Source organism: Oreochromis aureus, linkage group 14, assembly GCF_013358895.1.
Source record: "Oreochromis aureus strain Israel breed Guangdong linkage group 14, ZZ_aureus, whole genome shotgun sequence".
Taxonomy (NCBI): domain Eukaryota; kingdom Metazoa; phylum Chordata; class Actinopteri; order Cichliformes; family Cichlidae; genus Oreochromis; species Oreochromis aureus.
In genome coordinates, this window is record NC_052955.1 from 16,754,663 (window position 1) to 16,767,617 (window position 12,955).

The 12,955-nt window shown below is 40.5% G+C and overlaps 1 protein-coding gene across 2 annotated transcripts in view; it reads right to left on the reverse strand.

Annotated features, from left to right (window-relative positions):
• Positions 1 to 12,955, reverse strand: part of clptm1 (CLPTM1 regulator of GABA type A receptor forward trafficking) — a 36,344-nt gene that overhangs the window by 15,501 nt on the left and 7,888 nt on the right. Inside the window, exons 3-14 of one of the 2 annotated variants that reach the window (XR_005608111.1) lie at positions 9,562 to 9,685; positions 9,260 to 9,418; positions 8,942 to 9,059; positions 8,761 to 8,846; positions 8,026 to 8,146; positions 7,682 to 7,926; positions 6,939 to 7,032; positions 6,640 to 6,830; positions 6,391 to 6,486; positions 6,036 to 6,171; positions 5,194 to 5,361; positions 3,071 to 3,301 (exon numbers count right to left, since the gene is read on the reverse strand). Coding sequence is in view for 1 of the 2 variants with exons in the window: in XM_031744016.2 (XP_031599876.1) it covers positions 3,123 to 3,301; positions 5,194 to 5,361; positions 6,036 to 6,171; positions 6,391 to 6,486; positions 6,640 to 6,830; positions 6,939 to 7,032; positions 7,682 to 7,926; positions 8,026 to 8,146; positions 8,761 to 8,846; positions 8,942 to 9,059; positions 9,260 to 9,418; positions 9,562 to 9,685 (1,717 nt within the window). In the remaining variant the exon portion in view is untranslated. Of the gene's footprint in view, positions 1 to 2,054; positions 3,302 to 5,193; positions 5,362 to 6,035; positions 6,172 to 6,390; positions 6,487 to 6,639; positions 6,831 to 6,938; positions 7,033 to 7,681; positions 7,927 to 8,025; positions 8,147 to 8,760; positions 8,847 to 8,941; positions 9,060 to 9,259; positions 9,419 to 9,561; positions 9,686 to 12,955 lie in introns of those variants that run through there. The other variant, XM_031744016.2, reaches the window with a different exon arrangement.

Sequence of the window (12,955 nt, forward strand, 5' to 3'; positions counted from 1 at the left end):
TCAAATCATATCATTATTTAACCAATTTACCTGAGTACTAGCTCTAAATTGCTCCGTTCCCAACCTTTTTTGGAGTACGTTGCAGGTCTGAATGACAGGAAAGGATGTTTATTACAAATGAAATGTAGTTGACCAGATAAAACATGAAATATTTTGTGTTCATATTGTCTGCAATGAAATACAAGTCAAAGTAAATTTAAAAATCACTAATTTCTTTTTTATTTGCGTTTTCCATACTGTCCCAACTTTTTCTGATTTGGGTATGTATATTACTGCGATGTATTTAAATACGTGGCCACGGGTCACAAGACATAATGTGTCAGAATCTGAGGGGTTATCACCTAACATGAACAGTTTCCTCTGTTTTGATTTGATCACTGGTCCATGAATCTGTGGCACATTGAGCACTGCACCAACAAAAAGAGACAGAAACAGAGCCCAAGCCTCCTGCCCTGTAGTCAGCCCTTAGTTTAACCAGTGAAAGTGAATCTAGAGCAGTGGTTACCTGCAGGTAAATATACCTGTCTTTGGGTACCAGTGGTTGTGGTCTGTCGTGTCGCCTCAGGAAGATGTCAGCGTTTTTACGCACAAAGATTCAACAGGTTTACAAAAGACAACCACCCGTCAGAGGTACCGTTGACCATGTCCATGTCTATCATGGCTCGCGTCGAGTCTTTGAGACCACCTTAAGGACGTTAAACTCCACCGTCGTGTCCTTGAATCCTTCCTTGAGACCTCGCCAAACCAGATGACTCTGGGTTTTTTTCCCCCCCGTCTCTGTTCAGACCTTCGTCCTGAACTCTGAAACAGCTCCTTAACCCACCGGTTAGACTGCACAGCGGCTCCGAGTGTCTGTCTGAGCCCGCGGAAAGGCGTCAAACCATCCCGAAGCCATGAGTCAAACGAAGTGTGCTCCGCTTTTATGTTTCTGTAGCAGGCTTCGCGCTGATTGGCTGCTGGACAGCGTTGAAATCCCCCTCCGCGCAGGTCACCTCACAGACAGGAACCCGCCTTAGGATAGCACGAACCGAGCTTTTTTTAATCAAACCATCAGTGCTTTATTGATTTGCATAATGCATAATAGTGAGGCCAGAAAAGGCACTTTGTCCTTAAAAAACTTAATTTAGATCAGAAACTCTATAATTAGGCCTAATTTATAATTATACGTTTAACATTTTAAGGTTTCCTCCTCTTGAATCATATTTTTTACTTCCAATCAAAAGTCTTGAGCCATATCTCATTTCTATATGTTCTGCTTTCAAAAAGCCGGACTATCTTACACTTTTTTGTTTTTAAAGGTATTTAGCAACAGTCCTTTAGGTTTTCTGAACATCTTTCTTGCCAATGTCAAAGTTTTTCTTTGACATTGGCTGCTTTTTCATTCATTTCCAGCCCAGTCCTTGACCTTTACCTGACAAAATCTAGTAAACATAAACTAACTCAAGGATGAACCAGTGCTGTGTCTACACATAACAGCTTAGCGAAGAACCAGTTTCAAATTGTGTCTTTGTGCACGTTGTTACTAGCAGCCTGTCACAAAAACACAATGTTTCCTTTCTTTAGCCAAATCGACAAAAAAATGCTAAAGATAACAGTAGAAACAGTAAACAGTGTTTTGCACATAGAAAGCAGGACTCAGAGCTATTAACCGAAAACATGGTATATCTCAACATGGTGAGGAGAGTGCTTACAAATCTGAGGAAACTGGAGAAGTTGAGGAGAAAAGAAAAATGTGTGAAGAAATGAAGGGCAGCTCAAGACTTTTGCACAGTACTCTACATATTTTGTTGGCTTGTTTGTGCTCAACTCCAATCTACGACCTTGAGTTCTGGATGTTATGATGGCTGTTCTTGGACAGCACAGTTAGTTACTGGCTGAAAATTGGACCTCAACTCGTAACACAAAGATGAAAGAGTTCAGTAGTGTAGATGCCGTGTTAGCACAATTTGTATTTTCTGTAACATCAATAGAAATTAATGTGCAAAATGAAGTGTCATGCAAAGATATTTGGTGTCAAAAAATAAAAATAAAAAAAAATTAAAAAACTTTGCATAGACATTTTAAATCACACTTAGTTTTACTATAAACATGAATCCTTGAAAATATATGTACCAACATGGAACCCCTCATCTTTTCATGATTTACAGCACTCAAAATGAAAAAAAGGAAAAAAAAAGAGAGACTGTAACTCTTCCAGCATACGCCTGACTCTGTTGTGTCCGTCAAAAGTGATTTTGGAGCGTGAAGATGAAACCATCCGAAAAGTCAGATGACCAGCTGAGGAGGGGCGGGGTGGGTAATAAAAATGAGACTTGCAAATTACTAAATTGCTAAACAGTTTGACATCGGTATTATTAACATGAGGCTGTACAGTTTTGAGGACATACAAAAGAATGCATCAGTGACTGAAAAACAAAAATTAAGTCATTGACAATATTAATATATTTATATTAATACCAACAAGGCTGTTATTTTTATGTTCAAGTTTAGAACATTAACCATTTGTTTAAAATTCAGGGTAGTAGTCATTATCTCGTGGGTAACGTCCTGCACGGTCATCCAGTCACCACCTCGCTTCTTCACCAACCTCCATGGTGGCTCAGGATCTTTCCAGTTTCCTGTACTACTCACCCGTTTCCGGCCAAGCCGAAACAGAGTGCTCACATGGAATGAAAAGGAATCTACACAAAGGACAAAAGCTGCACTTGGCCTCTTTTTCCTCTGTATAAAAATAATAAAAGTAGCATAACTGCGACCTGTTCCCCTCCCAACATCTACTTCCAGACACCGTTACCCTCTGAAGTGAGGAAAAAAAAAAAGAAAAAAATCATACAGAATACAGTACATCACGTTTTGTTTTACTTCACTTGAACTGCAAAACGGAGGGCAGGGATGGGTGGGAGCAGAAATAAGAATTTACCAAGTCTACACTGAATATGACTCTCTGTGCATCCACAAAGAAACCAGAGGGAACAGCTGAACTGCATTTTTTTTTGTTTTTTTCTGTTTTGGTAGCGGCATCCATGATAGCTAAACAACAACTCCACTCCATGCCCACTTTCCACAAGTCCTCTTCACTCCAGCAGTGAGAGCCAGGGAGGAAGATCAGGGTGGGATCTCGCTTAATCATTCTTCTTCTCCCCCTCTGGTTTGTCTGTGATTGCAGCGGAAGCGGCATCTGGCGCAGGGGCTGCTGTGTTGTTCTGGGTGTGGTCTACTCCGCTGGTACCAAACTCGTTGACCCTGTTAGGATCGACTCGATAGATCCAGCGCTGGTAAAGGTAGATGAAGAACACCACATCTGCAGGAGAGGACACAGTTTGGTCCAGTGAGAAACGAGCCCCAATCAGACTTTTTTAGTGCTAAGTAAATAAAACTGAATTGAGACCAATATGTCACTTAAGTATCAAAAACGAGTGAAGCACTGACATCATCTCCCATCAACGCTGAACACGCTATGACGGCAAAAACTGCACTGCAAGCAGAGAGATGAGAACGTATTCACGTACAGTAGAGGACCAGTCAGACCGTCACTTGTAAAGAAACAAATATGCTCACAATGCAGTGCAAACTCATCTGTCTTTGTTTGTTTTAAATGCAAGATTTGCTTGTCACCTGATTTGGTTACTACATGCTTGTAAACCGACAGTTGCACAACATCCTGCACATGTATACAGACCAGTATTACCACAGCCTGTTATTTTAAAGTGAGAAATCTTAAGTACAAGCGTCCCTTGTGGCCGATTACTGCTTAGTTTTCTATTCTTCTCACAAGCGAGAACGTTTAGTTTCATTTTGTTGTAATTGATATAAAGATAACCTAAGCCTTCTTGCATACAGAATTCCCCTTGCTGGAAAGTCCAAATGCAACGTTCAATAGGTAGTTAGCAAAGTTAGACAGTGGGTTTAGTATAAACCACACCTGTCCTCCTAGTTTAAGTGAATATATGAATTCACCAACACTCAGTGTAGAATATATTTGACACATCTTTCCACTCCACCCGTTTTCTTCCTCTTATCCATATCAGGGTTGTGTGGGAGCTGGAGCCCATCCCAGAGGCAGGGTACACCCTGGACAGATCTCCAGTCTGTCACAGGGCTAACACACTGAAACTAACAACCATTCACACTCACATACACAGCCAGGGACACTTATAATAACAAATTAACCTAACCCCACTAATTTTCTCTTTCCAATTATTTCACAAATCAAATGACAAAATGTTTAAGAGCTGGCTGCACGAGCTGATGAATGACATCTTTGCTGTTTCAAAGAGACGTGACAGGTTTCCATGATCGGCTTAGCAGCAACATCAGTGTCCTCAGTGCAGTGTAACGGAGTGAATATCAACCAAATCATTACTCCCAGTTTGGTTGTTACTGACTTGTCTTCTTGCTGATGTGAGCGCTGCTCTAAACCACTTTTTCGTGTCCAACTTAAAGTTAGCGAGTTAGCACAGACAGCAAAAGAAAATTCACATTCGTGTCGCCCACCTAACATCTAATTGACTGGCTGGCCACACAGTGTAGGTGGTAGCTGTTTAATTTGTGAAGCAGGGGGTTTTATTTAAAGGCTTCCTAACTGCAAAGTGTGTAGGTTTCAGTTTGCACAGCAGGGCTCAGTCCTTCATCACCAAACTGTATGAACTAACATGAACTGTGCAGCAGGAGAAGTACTACAATTTAGGCTTTTTTTGTGTCAAATAAATATTTCAGTGACCTTTGTGGATGATGATTAATGATCACACAAAGTTCAAAACTGTGAGATCTAGTGAGTTAACACTAGGTGGAGTTAGAGGATTATGAAAACCAACAGCTGTCACAGATCCAAGAATGACAGTTAAAAAAAAAGAAAAAAAAGAAAAGAAACATCCTCCAGTATGAGACAGTGATTCTACATTTTCTCTTTGATCAATATGCTCCAGATAAAAGAGAAATCAGAAGGAGGACGGCATTTTGTTTAAACACAAAACCACCCACATTAACTGGAAACCATTCTAGAGAATGAGGCAAATCTTAAACCACCTCCAACAAAACACTCATCTTAAAGCTACAAACTCAAAGCTGCACTGGCTGAGGAAGCAAAATGATGTTTTAGGCGATTAGCTTTCTCTGATCCTGGTATATTAAAAAAAAAAAAAAAAAAAAAAAAAAAAAATCAACATATTAATGCATAACTGAAAGAAAACTCACCATCTCTGAGGCATCCTATCCTGTACATCATTGGCATCTTGATGACGAAGGCAAAAAGGTCATCAATAAAGGTATTGAGAGCCTTGTAGGTGAGCATCCTCCATGGGAGGTGAGCTACAGACTTCATTTTATAGTTGATGAAAAGCTGTGGCGTCATTGTAATAAAACCTACAAAGACAGGAAAAGGAGGTTAGATAATACTAACAATTCCTATATCACAGGCAGTAATTTAACCAGCAGGAACCACGAGTGAGTGTGCCAGGTGAAGTTTATTAATACACAGCACATTAGCTGAGGCTACTGGGAATTGAATGCGTAACCATGATGCAAGTATGAAAACATTAGCTGGGAGTCCGGCAGCTCAGAGGCGAGGCAATCGAGAGCGACCAAAAATAAATCAGCCTCATCTCTGGGCTTTAAAATAGATTAACATAAACAAACAGAAAAAAACCTGCTGGATGACAGAGTAAAAATCAACCCCATAGAAAGAAAAGAGGAAACATAAACGGTTCCAGGAGGAGCACACAATTCATCTAATACTTTATGCCAGGCATCTCTAAAATGTTTATGCTAAAAACTCAGGAAACTGTTTTGGTTTTTATGAACTTTATCTGAGAACTTTGTCTCTGTAGCTCTGTATTTTCTATTAATTTCATCCTTTTAAGATAACCTTTAAAAGATTACATCTAAAACCAAACTTTCAAGGAACACTTCAGTATTCTTCATTTTAGTAAATGGCCATTCTTCATAGTTAGTAAATCCAGCACAGTTTAAATTCCTTCAGCCTGTGGATTAAGTCTTAAGACGTCAGAGTAGTATAAAACTGCTTCAGATAAACTTACCAAAGGTTAACAAGAAGCCATAGAGCATGCTGAGTACCCATGAGTACCAGCCTTTGTGCTCTACGTACAATAAACTGTAGACCGCATAGCAGCCAAACAGAGGGTAGAGCAGCCATGACAAGTACTTGAAGGCCATCTGTTCATGAGATGAGAGAAAAGAAGATGTCACTCATCTTTTTATCAGAAATATCCAAACAACTTGCAGAGAAATACATATTTAGAGAAACTTCCTTCAGATAAACATTTAAACAGACTAATTTAATCAGGTTTCATCCGTTCTGAAGACACAACAATCATGTGAATGCATTTGTTACATCCACCCTCTCTGAATGTGACTGGTGTTGGTTTCACTTACATCATCATAGATTTTGGTTGAAGACTCCACATACGTCGACTTATCTTTGAATACCAATCTTGGGAACACTCCTGCGAATTTGTTCTCTCTGTCCAACTAGAGAAAAACAACAACAGTTAAGAATCTAGTGGAAACGGCACTCAATGAATAAACAGTTTAGCATCTGCAAAAGGTCAGGAAGAGCCTGTTCGAGAGTTTAATTAAATGCTGCTCATCCTGCATGAAAAAAACAAATGTTTTTCGACTTACTTTGACGTCCATGACCTTGGTGATTTTCCACAGGTCAATGAGAAGGCCAATGAAGACGCTGACCTGCACCACAAAGTTGGTTTCGTTGTCCAGAATGTACAGCAGCACCACTAGAGACTGAAATACTCCAAATATGATGGAGCGCACAGATAAACCTTCTAGAGACTGTCTGCTGTTCCAAAACTGGATATCTGAGGAGGAGAAGACGGAGCTGAGGTGAAACTTGGGCAGACGCACACTGTTCAAACTATTCTCCTCCTGTTATGTGAAGTCCTGAGTACAGACTGCTGCGATCTTACCATTCTTGAAGGCGAGAAACTCAAAGATGCTGTGCACAATGGAGACAACGATGGTGAGTCCCAGCAGGTATGGATTGGTTTCCAGGAGGGCCACCTTCACAAAGAGTTTATTGTTAAACTCAGCTTGCTTATAAAACAATGAATCTTCTATATGTTCAGTTGCTACAGAAGTTAATCACCCTAGAAACAGCCCACATGCTAGCTTTGTAAATAACTAAAGTGCACCTGTCCAAGTATTTGGGATTGGGACTACGAGTATTTTGCTTTAATACAGTGTCAACTGAAAATTAGAGTAGCCTGTATTTGGACACCAAGATAACAAAGTCCCACATAACACCCGAAGAGCAGAGGTCACTGAATTGTGAAGTGCCAGTTTCCACTCGTCACGTGTCTCGCATTTTGTTTTCAAGTAAAAGGTAATCTGCCAGAAAGCATTTGAAATCCTCTCCACCTGCCACATACCAACTCAAGTATACTTTCTTTTAAATATATGTGAAATATATGTGAAATATATTTATAATATATAATTTATATTGTAATATATCTATATCACGACTAAAGCACTTTCTGGATGGATGCAAACTGCATTTCGTTGCCCTGTACCTGTGACATGTGCAATGACAATAAAGTTGAATTCTATTCTATTCTAAATAAGATCACAGCATCTAAATGAGCACCAATATTAAATTCAAACTTGCAGGAGGAAAACTTTAGTTTCGTCTCAGTAACCTTTGACTGCCTACCTTGACTGAGTCTTGGTCTTCATCGGATTGCTCGTAGGTGTCCTCAGGAAGGAAATTCCAGGGTGAGCGAGCGTTCTGGGCTGCATACAGCTGCCAGCGCCACAAGGACAGCGGGCAGTAACTGAGGCGGAGCGGGAGGCTTTTTAGGGTCTCGTTGATGGGATAGTAGTCCTTCTGAAGGTTCCAGTAGTCATTGAAGTATACAATGGGATAGTAATCGCCACTGACTGCATCAAACTTAACATCTAGTATAACGTAGGGTAGAAGAGCAGCAATGTCAGATAAACCAGAGCTTTAAATAAACTATGGATAAATAACTGTCACATTATACTTCTGATACTTACACTGGTCTAGAGGAGGTGGAACAGAGCCCTTCACCCAGGCTGTGTGGTCATCCACCATATTGATAGTGAGGTTGGGGTGCCAATGTGAGATAATCTCCACTGGACCGTGGCTCTCTGCTCGCTGTGAGAAAACAGCCAACGTGTGAGTGCAAACATAAATATATCAATCTGGTAACTGCAAACTGATCATCACACAGCTGCTACATTTCTTACTAGTACAAATAAAAGCAAAGTCACTTTGGGCTCAACTGCACTGTAAATTATCTACATCTATTCACAATAAGCCCTGTCCAACAGCAAAGCACTTTACCTCAAAAGAAAAGGACTCTGGGTTGGTTTACATTACTTTTAAATGCGCTTTATAAATAAAAGTGACTTGATCAACCAACCAAATAAAGATATACATAAAGAAAGGTAAAACCATTGACTGTGTACATTTGGTTTGGTTGTCAGTTTTCAAAGTTCTTCTGTTCAGACGTCTGTCAAGGGCAATCATTTACAGACTGTGAGGGAGCCAATAAATGGTTCTCAGTTTCCAAAGTCTTTAATCTTAGTCGGTTTTTCCTCTGCTGCGAAATGTGAAGGCAACTACCTCAAATACATTAACTGGAAATTGAAAATACCCTAGAAATTACTTCTCATACTTGCAATATGTGAAGTATGCATTAGGAATTAAAGTAATGAAGCTCTCCGAGTTGAACTCAGTTCCGTTTTAGGATAAATAATAATCTTAACCTTGATCATCTCGGGGTCTGCTTCTGTCTCTCCTGTGAGCAGATTCTTGGTCTTCAGAAACTTTCTTCGCTTATATTTATTCAGCACTGAAAGAGTTCAAAAGTAAAGTTTAGCACTTTAAACAAACATTACAATAACAGGATATTATGTTAAAGCGAGTGTGCTTTTCACAGGTGCTTACTTCTGGTTGCGTGAACTGTTGCCAGTCTGCGATACTGCCCCTTTCGTTTGGGGTCTGGGTGGAATCCACTTTTAGTGAAGTAGATGTGTATGTAAAGTGAGCCGTTCTGCTGTATTGTCTTCAATCAGACAGAAAGGGGGGGAAAAAAAAAAATCAGACAAAAATAAACAACTTTATGCAATATGCAAACTTCACTATAAACTGGTATTTCCTGTCCTTCATCAACATCCATCACATTTCCTAAACTAACACCTGTTCTTTCTCACCGTCCAACTACTGTCTGTCACCCTCCCCCAATTCATCCATAGTAATCCTTACTTCTGGGATATCCATCTCCTTATAGTGCTGGTAGCAGCCATCACCATCTTCCCCTGTGGTCCAATCTCCATAGACCAGATCCCTGTGGAACCAGAACAGGGCATCTGTGTTGTTGAAGTCAGAGAAGACCTCCTCCTGGGACACGTACACGTACAGATCCTGCAGAAAGAGAGAGATAATAAAGGTGTTTATCATATTGAAACAGTTAGAAACAGTCAGAAAACTGGTTTGCTGTGTGGTAAATAAACGATAATGCAGCTGACGAGGTAGATAAAGGAAAGGAAAAGGGGACAGTGTAATACCATGAGCGTGTCTTTGGGGAAGAGGTTCCTGCTGGGTACCCTGGGGGCACCGGCTGGTGTGCTGGGGTCAGGAGTGGATGGCCCTCGGCGGAACCAGCTACTGATCGCCCAGATTATGAAGATTCTGGTGAAACAAATGGAATCACAGTCAGAGGAAAACAAGGTTTAACTAACAAGGAATTAAAAGAAAATAAGTGAAAAACAAAAAGAACAAAAACATAAAAGGGGAGAAGAGAAGTGGGAAATGAATCGAGTCACTAACACTTTAAAAAACTGTTCAGATTCTTAGACAAGGTTATTTATTTGGACCATCTCTAAATAAAGAGCTGCTGCAGGCAAGTTAAACTGCAAGGAAGCTAATCAGATTAAAGGTTAACCAGTCTAACTGCATTACATTTCAAAGAAACTGTTTTCCTGCCTCATACAAGGGTGATGGGTCAAACTAGAATAATCTACAAAGACAAAAGAAGAAAGAAAATACTGCAGAATATTTCAACAAATAATTTTTCATTTGTATCCACCCTAACTTTGTGTTTGTGATTTTAAGTGAATATTCACAGCACCTCTTTCCTTTGTGTTGTTCTAACTAACAGAAATAATTGATTTTGTGTCTGATATTTTAATGCAGATCTCTTTGTGACATAATGTGAAAACACTCTGTCTTTACTCAATGTTACTTAGTCTGTGTGGCTGCGGAGGAAGTGTGTCAATTATTGACTGGACCCAGTATGCCAAACCTCCCTTAGACTCTGCTCACACAGATTATACCCAAACACATTTGACCCCTGTGACCAGTGCATCTGACTACTGTGATTACTTCTTGCCGTACTGGGGCACAGTAGAACACATACATCATGATCGCCAACCACACCCGAGGACAACTGCCTCCATTGATTTTGCAGTGTTAAGTATTTAAGGCGTGTGAGAGGACACTGTGTTTTCCCTTACGGAAAATGCCCCAATCAAGCCACAAATAAATAAAATTACAAATTTCTTGGTTGAGACAAAGTTTGAGAGCAGGCCAGCAGGGGAGTAGCACACAGCTGCCCATAAAATCCCCTTTAAGAGTCCATGTACTAGTGACATACAACACACCATACAGTGGTGGTGGTGGAGGGTCAATTTACTATATGTGACAGATGTGACTAGGGATGCACCGATACCGATACTGGTATCGGGTATCGGGGCCGATACTGTAAAATGTGTGCGTACTCGTACTCGTAAAAGTTAACCGATACCATGAACCGATACTAATGTAGCCCGGAAGGGAATTTGGGAGTGGAAACTCATAATTCCCATGGACTTAAACGCCACGGTAACATAAGGTGTTCTGGGATAGTGGCGCGGCTGCCCCTCTGTTGGTCTTCCTTGGTCTCTTGTGTTCTGGGGGCCTCTGGATGTCTGGAGTTTTGATCTCCTCCATACCTGCTTCATGCCCTGGAGGACGGGCAGTGGCCCCCCACCCTCTAGCAGATCATTACATGAAGGAACCTTTTTAAAAAAACAAGCGCGTTCATGCTCACAGGTGCACACACGGGTGATCACACACACAAACTACACCCTTTTTGGCTCCTACCTCAAAGCACACTGTGCGCTGTCGATCTCACGTGCTGCACAATAATGTTTAATATTTAGTATTTACTGTCATATTCCCATATATCATTGTGATGATGTTTATTACTCTCGTTTTCTTCTGCTTGCTTTCTTTTTTCTTTCTCAACAGGTGATCCAGGTGATCGATATGTATTTTTTGTCTGCTTATTCTGTTGGTTTTGGTTTTGCCCTTTTTCCCCGTCCCTCTTCTCAGCTGTTTTTCTTTCCTCTTTCTTTCTCCCTTTCTTTCCACCAGTCAAGTCTGTCCCGTATTCAGCAAGTGAAAATAAAATAAACAATAAAAGGTGAATCAAATGGACCATTACGGCAAGGCTGGGATGGTCCATTTGGTAAAGTAAATCCGTTGGGCATCTTTCTTCGCCTTTAGACAATAATTCTGATGGCAAAAGAACCAAACGGGACAGGTAAAAAAAAAAAAAAAAAAAAAAAACTTGGTAGAAGTGTGGAGGGAACAAAATCCTGATAAAATAGAATTCTCCTGTCATTCAAGTATACATAAATCCCACTCACGTATAGATTACTTTCTTGTTTCAAGAGAACTTTTATCCAGGATCAAACAGTGTCAGTATGATAGCATAGTGATCAGTGATCATGCAGCTATCTCACTGAGTATCCCTCTAAGAAAGTTTATCCTTTGCCTTATAACCCCCCGAACTGGCGGTTTCAAACAAAATGGCTACAGAATCCAGGATTTGTTAACTTTATAGAGGAGAAAATAGAAAATTACTTTGAGTTAAACACAGATCAAACTGTGCCTCAGTGAGTTGGGAAGGATTCACAGCATATATTAGAGGTGAAATTCTTAGCTTTACGAGTACAAAGAATAAACAGCAAAAAAAGCAAATGGAAACCCTGGATAAAAAAAAAGAGAGAAAAAAAAGAAAGAAAAAGAAAACATAAGGTGTTCACAGTTGATGTTATGTGATGTAACTCTACCCTGAATATAATTTGCCCTGTAATATGTCGCAAGGTAAATACAGGTAATTAGAGCAATCAAACTGTTATGTTAATCATAAAAGTATTATTTTATGGTATGTAACTCTGAAGGGAGTTAAAATATTGTTCAGAGTTCTAATTTTCTGGAGGCCTGTGAAGGTAGCATAAAACGGGACCTTGCATGGAGAGATGCACGAGGTTAGCTGAACCAAAGTGAGAGACTCGGCTAGTTTTACTGAGGTTAACCAGCACAAAAGAGTGTGTGACTAGAAAGCTGACCGTGTGAGAGCTTCACAACAGAGTGTGGGTGAAGTGACTTTTTGTTTCAACGGTCGCACCACCGTGGAAAACTGTGTTTCCAGCTACGACCGCCGAGGCTAAAGGCTAGCCCGGACTGCTTGGCTTCGCCAAGGAGGCAGCCGCTATGGACTGTCGGAGAGCTGGACAGTGACGGGCTAACGCGCTGTAGCAGAGACAGCATCGGGTCCGCAGGGAGTGGATTTAGTGTGGAACTGGTGCACGGCGACCTACCGATCAGCTGAACTGTAAGTCAGACTTTTGTGCTCTTACTGGGGAGAAGAGGATTTAACTCCATCGTCCGGCGTGAGCAACAAACAGGCCTGCAACAAGTGTGAATGTGAGTGTGTGGAGCCCATGTGTGAATATTGTATGTTTAGTGGAGTTATATAACGTGTTTTGGAGTGTATATTAGTGAGTCACTTACCAAAAGGTGATAACATAAGTTGGGTTGTTTAATATAATTTGAAAGGGAATTATGTCATTTATACAGTGTATTTCATTTGGTTAAGGAATTGGAATATCATTTGAGTTTAAAAAAGGGATG